Genomic DNA, 19321 nt, shown 5'->3' with positions numbered 1-19321 from the left:
TAAAACTTATGTCATCCCTCAAACACAGTGTGCACACTGGCCAAGAAGCTGTCAGCTCCAGAGCAAATAATAGCAGGAGGGCCAGAATGTTCAATTTCAGTACATTTTCACTTTAAAATATATTTATAAATAAAATGCATGCAGCCTGTTACCCAGCAGGTCTAATCCAATATATTGATGACTCAGCAGTCTGCAACATCTTCAATCAGACAGCGTCAAGCTGTCCTACTGAATTGCTATACAAAAATTAAATTTGACTTGAACAAACAAAAGTACTTCTAAATCCAAAAGCAACTAAACTAATGGTATTTTCACTGGCAACCCGGCAAACAGTGAATTGCAGCTTAACAATATGATCAGCCAATAACATTAGAATTAACTAGTACAAAATACAAAACTACTGGGAATAATAATTCACCATAGTTTAATGTTCAAATAGCGCATCCAACATTTAGGTCAAAAAATTTACTAACAGCATGTACAATTATGAGTGAGGTCTGTCTGCTCCCTGAGTCCTGTATTACTTATCAGTTTTCACTAACCTATACTCCTCTCATCTAGCCAAATTAGTACCTGAACATAATCATCATCACCAACCCCTTTTCCCCTCATTTTTACATGGGGTCAGGATGTCACATCAGTAATATTAGTCAATGTGACCAAATCACCTAGAGCCAATGCTTACCTCACCAAGTGGAACAATTATAATAAAATTCCAAAGTTTGCAAGTGACCACATTAATCAAACAGTGACGTTCACTTCTGCCATTTACTGCTTAGTGCTCACTAAACTAATTTACACACTCTTTACGACTGCCCACATCATCCTGTCACCCTGCCCCCAGACATATATACCCTGCCAGCAGCCAATCACTGATGTGGTGCACTCTCTACACAGATCTATACTCATCAAATCAATCGGTAGTGCTCACTCAAAAATCTAAAAATCACAATGGCAATTGTCTTTACTGCATATGTGTTTCTAATCTGTGAAATTCCACTCCAACAAAATATGTCATTCTATCTACAATTTAAAATCTCATAGAAGACATGCATATCAACACAATTGTCTTATACTTGTGACAGCTGCATTATGAAACCTTCTGTGTCCCATCTTAATTTTAAAATCTTGATGAAAACGTACCTGCAAGTAAATGGTCCTGCCCTTGTACCAGTCTTGTGTTATTAAGTTGCCTCCTTATGCAGCCAGATCAAAGTAATATAAGAATCGTCACACTTTTATAATAATAATAATAATTGTGTGGCTACGTATATCAACTGGAATTTTAACTGTATAGATAAACTATCCATATACCTTATTTTCTGTTTTGTACTAAAATTGAAACATGATCTGTAAAACAATACTGAATGTTCTATAAAGGTATGTTGTATTATACAGTGTACTTACCATGGTGATTGCCCGTTAAATTATACATCAGTGTATTATACAGTGTACTTACCATGGTGATTGCCCGTTAAATTATACATCAGTGTATTATACAGTGTACTTACCATGATGATTGCCCGTTAAATTATACATCAGTGTATTATACAGTGTACTTACCATGGTGATTGCCCGTTAAATTATACATCAGTGTATTATACAGTGTACTTACCATGGTGATTGCCCATTAAATTATACATCAGTGTATTATACAGTGTACTTACCATGGTGATTACCCGTTAAATTATACATCAGTGTATTATACAGTGTACTTACCATGGTGATTGCCCGTTAAATTATACATCAGTGTATTATACAGTGTACTTACCATGGTGATTACCCGTTAAATTATACATCAGTGTATTATACAGTGTACTTACCATGGTGATTGCCCGTTAAATTATACATCAGTGTATTATACAGTGTACTTACCATAATGATTGCCCGTTAAGTTATACATCAGTGTATTATACAGTGTACTTACCATGGTGATTGCCCGTTAAATTATACATGAGTGTATTATACAGTGTACTTACCATGGTGATTACCCGTTAAATTATACATCAGTGTATTATACAGTGTACTTACCATGATGATTGCCTGTTAAATTATACATCAGTGTATTATACAGTGTACTTACCATGGTGATTGCCCATTAAATTATACATCAGTGTATTATACAGTGTACTTACCATGGTGATTGCCCATTAAATTATACATCAGTGTATTATACAGTGTACTTACCATGGTGATTGCCCATTAAATTATACATCAGTGTATTATACAGTGTACTTACCATGGTGATTGCCCATTAAATTATACATCAGTGTATTATACAGTGTACTTACCATGATGATTGCCCGTTAAGTTATACATCAGTGTATTATACAGTGTACTTACCATGGTGATTGCCCGTTAAATTATACATGAGTGTATTATACAGTGTACTTACCATGGTGATTGCCCGTTAAATTATACATGAGTGTATTATACAGTGTACTTACCATGGTGATTGCCCGTTAAATTATACATGAGTGTATTATACAGTGTACTTACCATGGTGATTGCCCGTTAAATTATACATCAGTGTATTATACAGTGTACTTACCATGGTGATTACCCGTTAAATTATACATCAGTGTATTATACAGTGTACTTACCATGGTGATTACCCGTTAAATTATACATCAGTGTATTATACAGTGTACTTACCATGATGATTGCCCGTTAAATTATACATCAGTGTATTATACAGTGTACTTACCATGGTGATTGCCCATTAAATTATACATCAGTGTATTATACAGTGTACTTACCATGGTGATTGCCCGTTAAATTATACATCAGTGTATTATACAGTGTACTTACCATGGTGATTGCCCGTTAAATTATACATCAGTGTATTATACAGTGTACTTACCATGGTGATTGCCCATTAAATTATACATCAGTGTATTATACAGTGTACTTAACATGATGATTGCCCGTTAAATTATACATCAGTGTATTATACAGTGTACTTAACATGGTGATTGCCCGTTAAATTATACATCAGTGTATTATAGGTGATTGCCCGTTAAATTATACATCAGGGTTGTATTGTATATTTTTACTGTTAACTCATGCTAAGTGACTCTGAAAATATATGAACTATGGATATTTTCTCCCACAGGCCTTCACTGAAAAGGACCTTTGGCCAATCAGACTTTCCTAATAATGAAAGGTAAACAAGCAATCAAACAAACAAGTAAATAAATTTAGCACTCCCGCTTCCCCAGTGATATTGTTGATTTTTAAACAGAACTGCTTTGTTTGCTAAGCTTATACATGTTCTGTTTTTCTATTTATTTATTTATTTGTTCACCATCTGTTCCCTCTTAATTATGTCAGATATCCATTATATGCTACTTGAAATGGCCGCTAAAATGAGATCGCTTGATTCATTCTCGATATGTGGCCATAGCTGCCACTGTTTTAGAGTGATATGTTTTTAATTAGTGTTTGATATCAAGAAGCATTTTCATGCATATGGAATAATACAATGTTTATGCAAAATGTTGTCCACATGGTGGTTTCTTTATTAACTTTTTCTGTACAGAAGTAGGATTTTACTCACCTGGAACTGGTTTTGTATTGGAATTACCTTACAGTACAATGCTATAACTAAGAGTGGATGTGGTTGTAATGCTAGGTCAGTGCTGTAAGCTGCACTGTGCAAATCAAGAAATACCCCCCCCTCAAATTTCTCTGTTAAAGTTTTATTTATTTAACAACTGATTGATTTATACACAATGGTAACAGCAACAGCCATTACCAGGCAGAGGTTGTTTACATAGGGGATAGGGGAGAAAAAATTCAGTTCACTTCTTAAGAATATGCATTTATAGTGAATACTCTGATTATGTGACATAGGCCTGCAGTATAAATGCAAGGTGAGTCAGTGTAGTAGTGGACACATTCTAAATTGATAATGTTAAGGGAAGTCCATATAATTATATAATCAAAGCAAGGCAAGTACAAGTTATCTCAAATTCGTTCTCTCTCTTCTTGTAGCAGTCACCAGATTTTAGGAAGCACTGGTATACAGATGACAAGATATGCACAACACTGTGCAGGCAAACAATGGTAAACAATGTTACCTGGTTTAGGACAGATCTGAGAACGAAGTGGCACAAGAAACGTTCCTCCAGTTTGAAAAGAACTAACATGACAGTCACAGTAGTTTGCCTACAAAGTAATGCTCTGGTATGAGGCGATCCAGCCTTGTTATAACTGTAGCATTAAAGATAGGCTTTTAGCTTGGCAACTGAAACCGACTACTAGGTCCTCCTATATTACCCATACTGCTCTGCAAACTTCCATGATTTTTATCAATTGTCAGTACACCCTTGAGAAAGCAACTACAGTAGTAGCAATAAAAAGATTTTAATGGTTAAGTGTCTTCAGAACCATGTAAACTACCATCTTATCCAGTTCTTTTTTACCAATCATTGAGCTAGCAGCAAATAAATGGCCCTGAGCTACTTCAAGCTAAAATTACATTACTTTGTGAGAAATGTTTTGCAGTTTCTCTTGTGTGCCTTGTTTGCTGCTTACAGTCAATTTTCATGAGTAAACTATGCCTTAGTTGTCCTTTCTGTGGGCAGTTTAACATTTTCTCTCTGCATCTCTCTAGCCTGGCACTTTTTGTCATCGTACTCTTAAACGTTTGCTTTCTTCATACTTTGCTAAGGTTATAGTCATAGTAGATATGAACAAATTACACTCAATTTTAGTCTTTAATGATAATTAAAGGGATAAAACCCTGATGTCTGTTGATGTGAAATTCCAAATACTGCAAAACACCTTTTAAAGGAAAGATTAGCTATGCTTTTTTGTGGCTAGCAGATATAGAACAATCTGGAATTTGGAAGCAAGTCAAATGACATCAGAAATACTCTGTCTAGGGATCTGAACCTCTTCTGCAACATCAACAGAGTGGTATGGAGGGACAGCTTTATCTCACAAAGGATACTGTTGCTCTGGAACAGACTCCACATCCGCATAACTTGGATTTATATTCGAGAAACATAATATTAATCCCAGGACTGTCTTCTGTGATATTAATGAACAGAGAGATCCCTAAATGTTTTATCCCATACATGGGTCCTCTTAAATTATCTGTGTTATGATCCCATTTATTCTTATTAAGGGTAATATATAATTATTGACCAAGGGATGGGTAAGGGAAATCTAATATCAAATAGTGTAGGTTAATTCAAACACAAAACAGGGAACTGACTAGGCTTACAGTGGGTTGCAAGGGCAGGTAGCCAAGTACTTACCTACAACCTAGGCACTTGGTAACCAGTATTCCTACAATAACTTTGAGAATGGTCTCCAGCCTAGAGGCAAGAACAGTTGGTAACAGCAAGGGCACCACAGATCTCCACTGGTGGAACAGCAGTCTAAAACCAGAAACCTTGCTGGGCTATCCCACTCTTGAGGTAGTTAGATTTTATATATCAATACACTTTGAAGTATAGCTGGCCATCATACAAGAAAAAGTAGACAAGTATAGTCATATTTTGAGTCTGTATACTTCCCTTCTATACATATCCCCTGCCAGACACTGTCCTCTTGCTAGACTTCTATAAACAAAATAAGTATCAAACCTTATACAGCAAAGAGTCCAGCAAGCAGTCCTGCCAGACCAGAATGGATCCAGGTAGCACTCAAGATTCTTTGTAGTTCTCAGAGAGACAAAAGAGCTCTGGCCTATACTTGATACGAGCAGACTAAATTAACTTATCTCCAAAGTAACCTTTTATCTGGACATAGTGCTGTCCATCTTTTCCTGTCTGTCAGGAGGAGACTGGTTTACTCTTTGGACTTCCAAACTGCCTACATCCACACAAAGTATCAAGGAGGTTTCTACATTTCTGAGTAGGAGCCATCCATTATAGGGTGTGAACTCATTAATTTGATCTCAGCACCCTCCTCCCAAAGTGTTTGCAGATTTCATTAGCAACCCCTAGCACAGAACAGGATGACTTCTACTTGGGAGTCTCCTGTGAGTCTTTTCCAAATTTTGGAAATTACAAAGATCACCGCAGAGTCTCATTTTGAGCCCTTTCAAATGCCAATATTTATTTAATATATTCTGGACAGACTATCCTACAGAGCACATCTCGGCGTGGAAGGGGTCCTTTCATTAAAAAGTGACAATTCTAATTGTTCTTTCTCAGACAGTCAGAGCTTTACTGCAGCCTGGATCTTGGAGCATAGAGGCTAAAGGCAGCAACAGTAGACATGGTTCTCTGTTCTAGACTGTGCATGAGATTTCTACACTGGATATAGAAAGTTCAGAGGTTCCAGCTAGCAGATCTCTTGACATCAGAATTTACAGGATTTACATGTTGAATTTGAAATGTTCACTTCACACTTCAAACCTAACTATGGCCAGTCTGTTCACAGTCCCGTATGTGTTGTGTAGTTATTGGTGAGAGTGGGAATGAATTGTCAAGTGTAGGCATTACAAGGCTTTCCCCCACAGCTAGAGAAAAGTCTGCACCTAAATGTTCTGCATATGAAGGTGGTTATTCTTGGGCTACCTTTTGCATGATTCTGCAGCCAGCCATAGCAACAACAACATGGCAATAGTGTGGTATATAAACAAAGAGAGTAGGGTGGACTCATTCCTAAGTCCTCTAGCAAGAAGTGAAGGGATATGGGAAATGACTATGTCTTAAAACACTTTCTGACTGCCAGATGCAGTCTGGGTAAGCTAATTTTTTTAGTGACTAACCTCATCCTCTACTTGCCGATACCTTATTGGTGGTCCATCAATTAAAGTACCGTTTGGAAGCTCTGCTGTGAGTTCTTTGAATCTAGAGTCAGTACCAAGTAAATCAACTTCTTTTCCTTCATTTCTCCCCTGGAAGGACTTCCCAGGCCTGCACTTACCTAGAAATGGGCACCAGAACTCCTATACACTTTCCTCCATTTCTTCTTATTCTGAAATTCATATATATAGCCAAACATAATACTTCCAAAGGCACCCTCACAATTCCAATTTGGCCTTGGCTTGTGGAGTCTTCTGTACTCAGGCTTCATCTTCTAGGGAAGCCTCTTTATGTGAGGCAACAATCATAACACTCCTGACCCAGCTATCTAGACATCCTAAATTGGGCAAAGCCTCACCCGGGCCTTCACTTACTGCCAATCCAATGATTATTCCATTTTCAATAATAGCCATGGACTCTTAAACTCTTATCTGTCTTTCACTACTTTCAGTCTCATCACGCTTCTTCCCTCCATTTCTAACATATCTAGCTATACTTTCTCCCACTTCAGCACTATGCTTAATCATCAATAATCTATTTTGATTGTCACTTGATTAACACTCAGTTACTATTGTTTATTTTTCCATAACATTATTTAGATAAACTTGTCCGTGCAACATTGTCTTGTAGCTCTTATTATTGTAATGTGTGCCTGTATTGTTATTGTTTCTTACATTTTAATTCTCTGTAAGACACTTTCTTTTTTATTTGCCATCTGGCCAGGTTAATGTCTGAAAATGGTGTTCAGACCAATGCACTTACCTGATTAACATGTGTATGCATATATAACTGGTTACACTTGAAAACATTGAACTTTTAAAAGGTCGAATGTTATATGGTCGAGACTATATGATCGACCTTTCATAAGATCAATGTTTTCAAGTGGAAGAAAAAGGGAAGTAAACATGGAAAAAAGTAGTGTTTCTGCAGGGCAGTAAGGTGCCCTGCAGACTGTGACTGTGAATGTGCCATCTCTGTGATGGCACTGCAGACAGGGTACGGGAAATCTCCCGTTTAGCGCTTCTGCATATAGCGCTAAACGAGAGATTTCCCTTTACCCCACTGTAGTGCGATCTTGGAGTTGGAATGTTAAAGTATTGGGGTGTGGGGGCTGCAGGGGGGCTTTCCCCCCTGTATACACTTCTTCTTAAACTTTTTTTTTTGGTTGCACTTGAAATGTTCGATATTTCAAAATATCGATCATATGGTCTCGACCATATGAAGTTCGATATTTTGAAATTTCGATGTTTTCAAGTGGAACCCTATATCTATCTATCTATCTATATATATATATAAAGAGAGAGAGAGAGAGAGAGAGATAAAAGATAAATACCCTGCTGTTAGGGTAATCAAGGTGAACACTTTTGTCCAGAGGTCTAATACTAGGAAAAATGATCAAAAGTAAATAGATGTGTTTTTTTAATCTGGGTAGAACTCTGATCCGTATGGTGCATTCTCAGGCAAAGTCTGGATGACCATCAGAGCAAACCAAAAACAGGGTCATGTGGTGCAAAATCACATTGTTACAGGTTGTAGACAAAAATCGTTTACAAATAGCCATGTTGTTGTATGGCAGTATATTATTGGGAAGATAATTTTGTGAACTGGGTGACAACTGCTAATGCTGTCTGAATGTTGCCATTCAGTTGAACAAATTCAAGTAACTGTTTTTTTTTTTTTTTTTTTTTTTTTTTAAGTGCAGTGAACTTAAAAATGTCACATAATAACTGCATATCTTGAAAAAAACACAATGGAAATTCGTACAGAATGCAATTCCTTCAGTTTAAAGATGCTATCATATGTACCAATAATATTATGGGGAGTGGTTTCCTGGTCGAGTGTTGAAATCGCCATCCACAGTGTATCTTTCCAACATATGTCTGGAGGTGCAGCCAGGGATTATGGTATTAAGCCTAATGTAGAATACTGATTATTGCTCTTATTGGCTGTCTGCTATGTGACATTCTTTACAACCTGGGTTTATTATAATGCAACTCATTTTTTTTTAAATACATGCATTTAGTAGGTGTACTTTTATGCTCTCATGTCTGAAGCAGCCTAAGGAGGGTTTCTACTCCGACATGGTCAGTTTTATACAGGGCACTAATTACATGTGTAAGAGGTGGACCGTAGCAATGAGTGCATTATCTGTTGCTGATAATCAGGTTACCTACCGCTTGTCATCACTTGTGGTCATTAGGAGTACAGACAGTTAACACAAAAGAGGCAAGCTCACACTTGTTTTTTTATAAAAGCACGGCCTTTCTTTTTTTGTCCCTCCTTGCATTTGGATTGTACAGTTGTTCTGCCCACAAAGGAGCTGTAATCCATGAAGCCGTGTGCCTGCAGTGACTGTGAGGCGTTTCCTGCTCTATGTTTGGAGTGGTTGACATTATCTTTTCTTCTCCTAATGGGCTGATATATAACTTACTTCTTGGTGGGATCACCATAGGTTATTTGCAATGCATGTGCCCATACTGTATGCAGGATGACAAACCTTCATTATGTTTATGCTTTTTCTCTGTCTGTGGCTGTATGTATGCCTTTCAGTAACTATGATATACTACTAAACTTGTCCAAGACAGTGAGACAGTGTACTTTTGGGTGTTAAAGGTTCTTGTAAAATTACAGATCCCCAGAAGGAACATTGGAATATTTAATTCTTTCTCAATTCTTTAATGAGTTTAATATAATATTACTAGAAAATATGCCCTTACAAAATGGGAGGAATGCCTAACCTTATGCACCTAAGTAAATAAGACTTTTCTTTTGCATTCCTAACAGCACCTGATGCTCTGTTTAAGAATTATTTCATTTTGCTTATATTATTGCATGCATTCTTTGCTACTGATATATTTATCTGTATTTTAGGTCATCTATATGAGAAAAAGCGTAGTGTCCAGTAGATATATGAATATTTAGTGCCCGTCTTTACTGAAATTAAGCTAATTTAGGTAACACGACCCTGCTGCTGTAGTCTAATTAATATAGTCTAACCCAGTCATTTAAATTTATTCCTTTCCTACAGACTTTTAGGTATGTAATGTTAGCCATCTTACACTCAAAGGCTCTACAGCTATGGCAGAAACCTAGCAACCCAGTCCATTATATACAGCCTTCAAGTCTTTGACGTTTACATTAGTGTTTTGTAATGCAGGAGACTATTCTTTTTTTTTTTTTTTTTTTTTTTAATAGATTGTACCCACTTAGAATATGTTTTAATAGGCTACTGCATCATGGGTACATACCAGAAGTGTGTCAACAAGCAGTTATGGTTTCTTTGCGCAGAAAGAAGATATTGAGTACCTTGGTAATTACTGACCAACCAGTTTCGCACATGTATTCTAATCTAATGAAAATGCTGAGCAAAGATCTGTTTCCGAAACAAGTGGGAGACCTTTTTGTACTAGATCAAAATTAGTACATACTTATTTTAAAGGGGTAGTCTTACTTTCAGAACTTGATAGCATTCAATGAAAAAGTAACCTCTGCAACTGAAGTCTTAGTACTTCACACACCATGTTTAGATGTAGCCAAATATATACACATATATATATATATATATATATATATTAGAACCTCTGTGATGCAATTAATCATATTAGAAAATAAGACATAGACCACTGAGCATTAGAGTAGGGGATACTTATCAGTCACAGAGCATGCAGCCATTGGAGTATTACAGAGCAGTGTTGAGACCTATACTATTGAGATCTTTTGAATTTTTTTTAATATTGAAATAAAAAACGTTTTGTTTAAGTGCCAGTGTTCAGTAACGACTTAACTTTTTTGTATGTCTGCTCTTTCTCATGCAACATTTGCAAGTGAGGAATCAAGCCATCACAGAATGATTTGCTGCAGGCTGGGAATAAAAAACAATCAATAATAAAATTATCAAAAAAAAAAAAAAAATCAGTAATACATTTATGAGGAAAAAAGTGATTTGTTTGGTCTGCACCGAGGGAATTGTATTCCCCTTAACAGTATAATAATAATAATAATCATTCAGTTTGTTTACAACTCAGTGTTTTGTTTCTATAGTTTTGAGACATGCACCGCTCTCTTAATTTATACATGAGCAGTTATTTCCTGAGCTGTTCTGAAACTGCAAATCATATTGATTATTTAATGTAAAGGAAACATGTCAGACTGTGTTTTGCTTCTCTGCATTATCCCAAGGTGATTTAAATGTTATTCTTCCCAACTACTTCCTGAAAAGAACTTTATGACCAAGTAGTGCTTTGCATATTACTTTGCATCCAGTGCAGTTCTGATAATCTGTTTATGAATTCTGTATACTAGCACTGAGTTGTCTCATTTTTTGTTTTCTTTGTAATATAAAAATTTATCTGCTCGTTTGTAAGTGTTGTGTTTGATTTTTATGAGAACAAATGATCGTCTGGGTTCTTTCTATGAAAGCTAATAAAAAAATGATTATTTCAGCTGATGCTTTTTTTCAGCATTATGTTATCCATATTTATTCCTCCAAAATATTACTGAAAATGATTTTGTTGCTGTTTTTTTTCTAATTCCAACTGAATATCTGTTAATTAAATTCCAATCACAGGGTAGAAAAAAGAAAATTAAATGACCCTCTAGAAGCCCTGAAAGAAAAATATGTCAGACCTCCACCAGGCTTTTTGTTTCATCCTCAGGTATGTATAGCATGTAGACATCAAAGTACTTTTTTAGAAAGTTTCCATTTCCTACTACAACATGTTTGCATGTTTGAAAATTAAAATGCTTTGTATGTGATGTCTTATGGCTGTTTTTCCATAAAGTTATCTACTTTGACAATGTACATTGAGGAGAATTATTATAATGATATGACACTCTGACAACAAAGCATATTTGCTGAAGCTCAGAAAGGAGTGACAGTATTCAAAATGATAATATATTATAGCCAAAATCATGCTGAGTATCTCCTCTTACTTGGCATACCATTATCATTTTGAAGTGAATCATTAGTTCACAATTACTGCTATGCAATGAGGCTGGCCCCTTAACATACAGAGATAAAGCATTCATTATAACCTAGATGACATGTTTGGTAAGTGACATGGGTGCTGGAGAGGCCAGGCTTATGAGCGTAAGTGAGTGGTTAACACTGGTTCACCCAACCTTGGCAGATGGAGGAAGGTGATTTAGCTTGCAGATCTGGCAACTCCTATGAGATTATCATCCAGAGCAATGAGCCTAGCATGGCCATACTGTTCAGTGTTGCACCATTTAGGCAAGATGGTTTGCATGTATGGATGCAGACATAAACTTCCTGAAAGCTGGAATTGTGGAGAATGCAGTCTGCTAACAAGAAGAAAGTTAGAAGAGGCTGCAGGATTGACAGATTGTCCCTCTCCTCTAATATCTGATTTTTACCTCTGAGGAGAACAAATGGGTTGATTGGGCTGGCTAGCCACAAAATGCATGGGCCATAGCACCTTTGGTCCTACTTGATGAACTGGGATCAACCCCCCCCTCCACACACACACACACACACACACACACACACACACACACACACACACACACACACACACACACACACACACACACACACACACACACACACACACACAAAGGAGAAAGGAATGAGATGGCTGGGATTGGATACAGAAAGGGAGAGCCATTGGGCAGATTCTGCAGGCTGTAAAAAAATAACCACCATATGGTTGCAAATGTTTTCTATTTTCTAGTAAAATTTAAATTGCACATTGTATTTAGGAATATATTAAACAACAAAGAACGGACTTTGTTTTATATGTTTTACACCAACATCATGGGAATCTTTCATGTTTCCTGGAGTTATTATGGATCCCATGCAGCTCTCCTGGTCACCTGCTGCTAACTTTGATTTGAATAACCACTGTGACTTAGCACGTAGATGGTTCATGAACTGAAAAACAATTGTAGATTAATTGATTACTTCTTAATTAGCTAAGCCCCCAAGACACAAGAGTCTGTTTTCATGAACAGGCAGCCTAGGTGCACTATCTAGTTTATGTGATTTTCTCAGAGTTGCAAGATTGAATTTTTATCAGTACACATGACAGACTTTGTAAATACACACTGAGAAGAAAAAAAGATACAGCAATAGAATTTCAAGCCAGATGATTAGATTACTTTATGCCATAGCAAAAGAAGAAAAAATGTGGTCCTGTTGTTATGGCTCATTTTTCTTTCCAAAAACTCTCTGAATTGCTTTTAGTGTATTAAATGTGATATCTGACAGAGCTGCCAGGCCCATACTGAAACACAAGTGTTTCTCATGTATAGGTTCATAGGTGTGTACTAGGCTAATGGCCCTGGAGCCTTTGCAAGCCTAGCCCATAGAAGTGCCCTGGCATCATGCCACCCAACATTAGTTCCCAGTCCCTCTATCAAGTAGAGCCACTGGTGTGATCCATGGGGTGAACTTTCTATTTCCCATTCACTCATCAAGATTTCTCTTGAAGAGGGCCAGTGAAGTGCTCTGCTTGACATGTGTGGGAAGTCTATTCCAGAGCATAGACAGTGTCTGGGTTATGAGCCTGTCTCTCCAGCAAGTTCTGTTGATTGTGGTAATGAGGTTGAGGCCTCCGGAGTGTGTGGTGCAAAGGGATTTGGATTTCTTTAGATGTAGCATTTCTAACAGTGTTGGGTCAGACATGGCTTTGTAAGTCAAGCAGAGATCACCACTTAGTAGACGATATAAGACAGAGAATAGCTGGAGTTTTTTGAGTCTGTCTGCGTAGGACATGTGTTTAAGGCCTAGGATCCTCTTCATGAGGTTCTTGTGTGGCCTTTCCAGCTGTTGTGTGTGTCTAGTGAGGTACATGCCAAATGGGGCATTATACTCTATGATTGGTCTAATGAGGGAAGAGTAGAGAGAGATGATGACCTCTTTCTTCCTGGATGCAAAACCCTTAGTAATGAGATGTGCCACATAGAAGGACTGTTATGATCTTAGACACATTGCAAGGAGGCAGAAAGTTGTTAGAATAAGATAACATGTACAGTCATAAGAACTTCAGTAAACTCTGGAATACGTTGTAGATGGAATTCTAAGACTGCTTTTATGCTATTGTGCAAACACACTGGAATTATAAGTAAAAAAAAAAAAACTTTGAGGCTAGGCCTGTGAGAGGATATAAAAGCAAACGTTATGGCCACAAAAGTGCAGGTTAAAAAAGATGGAATCTGAGTAACAGCAAAACAAAAAGTTTTAGGATTAGACTTGTTTAGGCAAACAGGTTATGCATTTCACTTTTCAAAATCACAAGTATCTCTGCTAAGTATAATGTGAATAACAAAACCATACTCTCAGCCTCTTAGCAGAAGAAATCTGGACAAAACCTTATTGATCCTTTAAAAAGTTGATAGAATAAAATGATTTGTGTTAACAAACATTTTCTAAAGGATATGAAGTCTTAAATTTAAGTATGTGTCATTATCCTCAGTGATTTGCCAGAAAACCACAACTTTTATGAAGGACATACCAGAAATATGAGGCAAAAATACTGAATTCTGTGAAAATACATACAGTTGAGAGTTGTGACCAGGGCTATCCTTATAGCTTTTAACTTTGTTGTGTGGACACTATAGAAACTTATTGGTGAGATTTTCATCTCAATTTTCAGGGTCTGTGGTATGGTTATGACCTGTAGTTATTGTATCTGTGGAGTTTTGCAAGTGCATCATGTGTCTTCATAGGTTTTCTCCAGGTACCTTAATTTTCTCTCACCTCCAAAAAATATGCTTGCTGCTTGGCTGAAGTAAGTGATCCATACACATATTTTATTTATCTTTGGCCCTGTGTCTCATTTTGTAGCTGGAAAGGTTTCAATAAAGACCCTTTCACTTATCCTAACAGATAAAGTAAAAATTAAATGAGTTAATATATATAATTAAATGCATTGGAATTGCTTATGTGATAATAATTTTTTATTATACATGCTGTATGTATTAAATTACCCACAGTGCTGGTGCTGCGGTAGCGTTGTCACCTCACAGTAAGACGCTGTCTGGTTCGATTCTCAGCTAGAGCATCTTCTGCGTGGAGACATGCGTGAATCGGGCATACCTTTGTTGAAGGTTGTGCATCAGGGCTGGTAACTTGGCACGTAAAAATCAACTACCAATCAATAGCGGACCGGAGTTCCGCTGTGGCGACCCCTAACCGGGAAAAGCCGAAAGACACAAACAAACATGCTGTATGTATTAAAGATAGCAAAATGTCTTTATTTATTAATTTATTTGACATTTATTTACCGGGAAAGTCCAATTAGGTATGAGCCCATTTTCAGCAGATGCCCAGGGAGAAAAGTTCCACAGTACACATAAAGAGAATTAAAGTGAACAAAGGTTACAGATATTGAGACAGTAAAGTAGTACAATAAGTGAAATACAAAATAAGCAAAATATAAAGGCAAGCAATAAAGTTGCCCGTGCATTATATACAAGGGAGAAGAGAGTTCCTAATGTGCATGTTACATAATGATGCATGAAAAATATATAACATAATAAGTAATAGGTCATAAAAGCCATAACTCTTTCTGGCAGGAGAACTAGATAGTACATTTCAGTCACATTCTGGGATAGAGAAAGGTTAGTGTAAGAATATAAAGAAAGGACATTAGAATGTTAAGGAATTAAAGACAGGTGAGGCTAGAAAGTAGGTAAAGCAGGAAGGGAAGTAGGATATATCAAGAAAAAGTCTATTAAGAGTGTGGAAGAAGGGAATAGAAGAGTACTAAGATGACAAGGAGCATGGGCAGATCCAGTTATTGGTCAGATGTTCTTTCTGCCGATACTTGAAGGTATAGCAGTGGTGTACAAGTCTGATTGCTTCTGGAATGCTGTTCCATGATTTGGCAACACAGTGAGAGTACAGACTAACCCCGTTAGATCTTTGAGGTTTGTAAATGGATAAAAGATACTTGTAACAGGAGCGTAGGTCACGAGATGGAATACAGTGTTGAAGTAGCGATTATGTAGTTTGTGAAAATGAGGAGTTGTGCAGTAATTTGTGATTTAATGTTAGTTGATTAAAGGTGAGAAGGTGGAGTAGTTTGAGACAACTTAGGAACTTGAGAGCAATTCAGTGGTGAGAGTAGTGGGTCTGCCCTGTGGCAAATGTAACTACTTTATTACAACATTGACTAAGTTTTGCTTTGAGGGAAGAGTGAAGATTGGTTAGAATAGGTGAAGCATATAGAAGGGAGGGTAGGTGATAGGTGGTGGTAAGGGTTATTCTGGTGGAGCTGGAGATGAATTTCTTAGTCCTATACATCATGCCCAATTTTTGATTAGTTTTTTTTTTTTATGATGTTGCTGATATGTAGGTCAAACTTAAGATTGCTGTCAATAGTTACACCTAACAGTTTTGTATGTGACATCACATTAATTAAAGTATTGTTCCGAGAGGTAATTGCAAAGTTAAAGGCATCTGGAGAAAAATGTGTTGGTAAAAATAGTAGAATTGTAGTAAGTGGTTGTTGTTGAGCCAAGACTAAATGGAATTGAATGCTTCTTGCTCACATTACCTGCATATAATGGTGAGTGAGCACTCATTGAATTCATGAAGACAAACAAAGCTGTATTTTTTATACTTTTTCCACGTCTTTTCTTTTCTTTTTCAGATGCATTTCAGTGTTTTTATGCTTTGTCCTAGATTCAAATCTGTTAAGTATAACATCTGATTTTAAAATATAAAAAATGATTTCTAAACTACCTAAATAAATAAATCAAAATCATTTTCTACTAAGTAATACATTTAGCACAATATGACAGTTCTCAAAAAAAAAAAAAACATTTGGCAAGGTCTATACAATATGCATGTCATTCTTAACTCCAGTGTATTAGTCATTAGTACAGAAGATCCTTCTCCGTACATTTATATGCCTGTTGCTGTACAGATAACATTATGTCGCAAGGCTGAAAAGCATTATTACATTGCAGCTCTTCACGATTAGCACAGCTAATAAGTGTTTCTGTTATGGACTGTAAATAACCAATTGCACTAGATGTCTTACAGACTCCAAACATTTTGGAGCTATAATAAATAATAATCTTGGCAGTATCAAGCTAAGTTAATGCAATAAACTCTTTAGTCAACCCATACCTAATGCCAGAAAAAAAGTTCTTGAAAGGCAATACAGCAAGATACAAATTAGCTTGTTCATAACCCAGTGATCATAGTTTGCTTAAAATATCATATTTGTTGTTTTTAAAGCTTTTTTGTATTTGCTTTCAGTGGCATACAAAAAAGTCATATATATATATATATATATATATATATATATATATATACATAAGTGTATTGCCTGCATACTGTAGTATAACTGTTTGTGCTTTCAATATTTACAATTGTACATCAGTAAAAAGACTTTTATTTATGTAACAATAGTAAACTTACCAAAAGAGCTTGGCAGCACAGATATTAAATGTTTCCTGTGTATAGCATTTACACTTTCATATGTTAACTCCAAAGATCTAAGTAGCCATATACAAATTGCAATATTAATAATACACTTGTTGATTTCTAGTTCCAGGCTTTTGGTCAAGGATGGTAACTACCCTTTTATGTGCAGTGCAACTTGTACCTGGTCCCTCTGGCTGAATCAATTCCCATAACTTTATGACCCTCATAGCACCTTAGTGGCCATCATGTATCATGTCACACTGCATGGCATGCAAGTCTTCTCTGCCCATGACTTAAGCCCTAGACTGGCCAGTTAGATAGGTTCTGTCCATGCATGTCTGAGATGAACTCTTGGTTGCCTTCTTCCCAAGTGCTCAGTCAAACTTCATGGCTCTGATAGCACAAGGTAATCATAAAAAGAGTCTAGAAAAGAGGCAGATCTGTCAGAGCTATATCATAAAGCAGGGCATGCCACTGGGAGGGTTGGACTTCCATCTGCCTATCACAGTTTCTTTATGTCTGTTGTTAGAAAACTTGATCTCAGTAGGCTTATTTGGCAATAATGTATTGATTAGAGGTTAACAGTGTCTGTGCAAGAGAAGTTTATGGGCTACTTTCAGGAAAAAGAAATTAAAAATTAAACCAAGTGTACTTATTAAAGATGAGTGCAGTGGTGAGATTTAGAAAGTAAACTACTTGAAGCAGAAAGTTCTGTGACAGCATGAAACCATTTCTTCCTGTGTGAGCCTTGTAAACCTGGCCAGCTCAATGTACCCAGACAGCAGCTTGGGCATTAATATTCTGTCTCTAGCTCTTCCTGCATTGGTACATTTTCTTGAAACAGTCAACCTAGGAACTCTTTGTTTTTTACTCTGGCTTGTTTGGCACTCATATCAAGGGCCAACCCTTGCTCTGCAATGATGCTTGGGTAGTCATGGCAGAGTCTCAAATTCAGTGGCTGACAGGTGAGTCTGTTTGTTTTATTTATTTTATTGTATTTGTTAACTGGGTGGGCTGAACCATGGACAGTTTTCATCCATGACTCTGGGTCACAGCTGCACGTGCAGAACTGCATACAATATTAACAGTATGGTGATTTCAAATTCACAAATTTGTAAACAGTAGGGTTTATCAGACAGTTGAGTAGCATCTGAAAAAAGTACTGTTACTTGATAGAGAAAAGCCTCAGAGGTAAGTTTTTTCCCCCTCTGAGGGAGTTTTACTGCCCAAGATCATTGCTCTGGTTTTATTCAGGTATAGAAAAAGATGATAATTGCTTAATCGGTTTTTCAAATAGATGAGGTTGTGTTTTCCTTTTGCTGTTATATGTTTCTCTGCTTCACTCAGTAACAGTCTCCTATGATTGATTACAGCACTGCCTAATGTTACCACTATCTCTTTATGTGACAATATTGATTTGCATTGCTATCAGCTATCCAAACCAGATCTAAAGAGAGACATAGTGCTGCTTTATAAAACTAGCATATTAATAGATGTGTACTGTACAGGTTGGAATGCATACCACTTCTCTGCCTTAAAGATGCCTTAAACCATTACTTTCTGCATGTTCAGTAGTGTACTCTAATCATTTACTCTCATACCTAGTATGAATGCAGTTCTTAATTAACTATTATTTTATATCCTTTAATATGTTAATCTCTTAGCTAGATAACTTTTTTTAATCCGGGATATTTTATTTGAAGAGTAATTATTTTTATTGTGTTTTGATTTTGCTGTCAGTTCCAAATGCCTGATCAGAGAACATGGGTAAGTTTGTTGCTTATATTAAAATATGTATTTTAAAATCTGGCACACAGAATGAGTACATTCTACAAAAAGTGAGGCATGACCAATTCCTCCTACATTACAACTGGAGTGTTCTGTAGTATATATTATTATGTGATTTGAGTAATATCAGTGCATTTAAATAATCTTAAAAGTGTTTTCTTCATGTTACACTGCAATATCAATAGAGCTAGGGTCTGACTTGCACATTAATAGCGGCTTGCTGGTTTCCTGGTTTATTTGTAGGGTTGTACAGTATCCACACCTTTTAAAGTAACTTGTAGGCCATCTTAGATCTACCTTACAAACACAAATGTGAGAAAGATGCAATGTATGCCGTTTATGTTGCATACCATAGTCTGTAAGTGAT

At 36.6% G+C, this 19321-nt stretch overlaps 1 protein-coding gene across 3 annotated transcripts in view; it reads left to right on the top strand.

The window, feature by feature from the left end:
* The window catches only part of MECOM (MDS1 and EVI1 complex locus), a 192328-nt gene that overhangs the window by 94942 nt on the left and 78065 nt on the right, over positions 1 to 19321 (top strand). For 2 of the 3 annotated variants that reach the window (XM_044081889.1, XM_044081887.1), the window contains exons 7-9: positions 3116 to 3166; positions 11335 to 11422; positions 18907 to 18933. In XM_044081889.1, the coding sequence (XP_043937824.1) occupies positions 3116 to 3166; positions 11335 to 11422; positions 18907 to 18933 (166 nt within the window). The remainder of the gene's footprint in view (positions 1 to 3115; positions 3167 to 11334; positions 11423 to 18906; positions 18934 to 19321) is intronic. The other variant, XM_044081888.1, reaches the window with a different exon arrangement.

Source organism: Protopterus annectens, chromosome 8.part1, assembly GCF_019279795.1.
Source record: "Protopterus annectens isolate FY-2018-M chromosome 8.part1, PAN1.0, whole genome shotgun sequence".
Lineage (NCBI taxonomy): Eukaryota > Metazoa > Chordata > Ceratodontiformes > Protopteridae > Protopterus > Protopterus annectens.
Note: the sequence above shows the minus strand (reverse complement) of the source record. Positions and strands in the feature narration are given on the sequence as shown.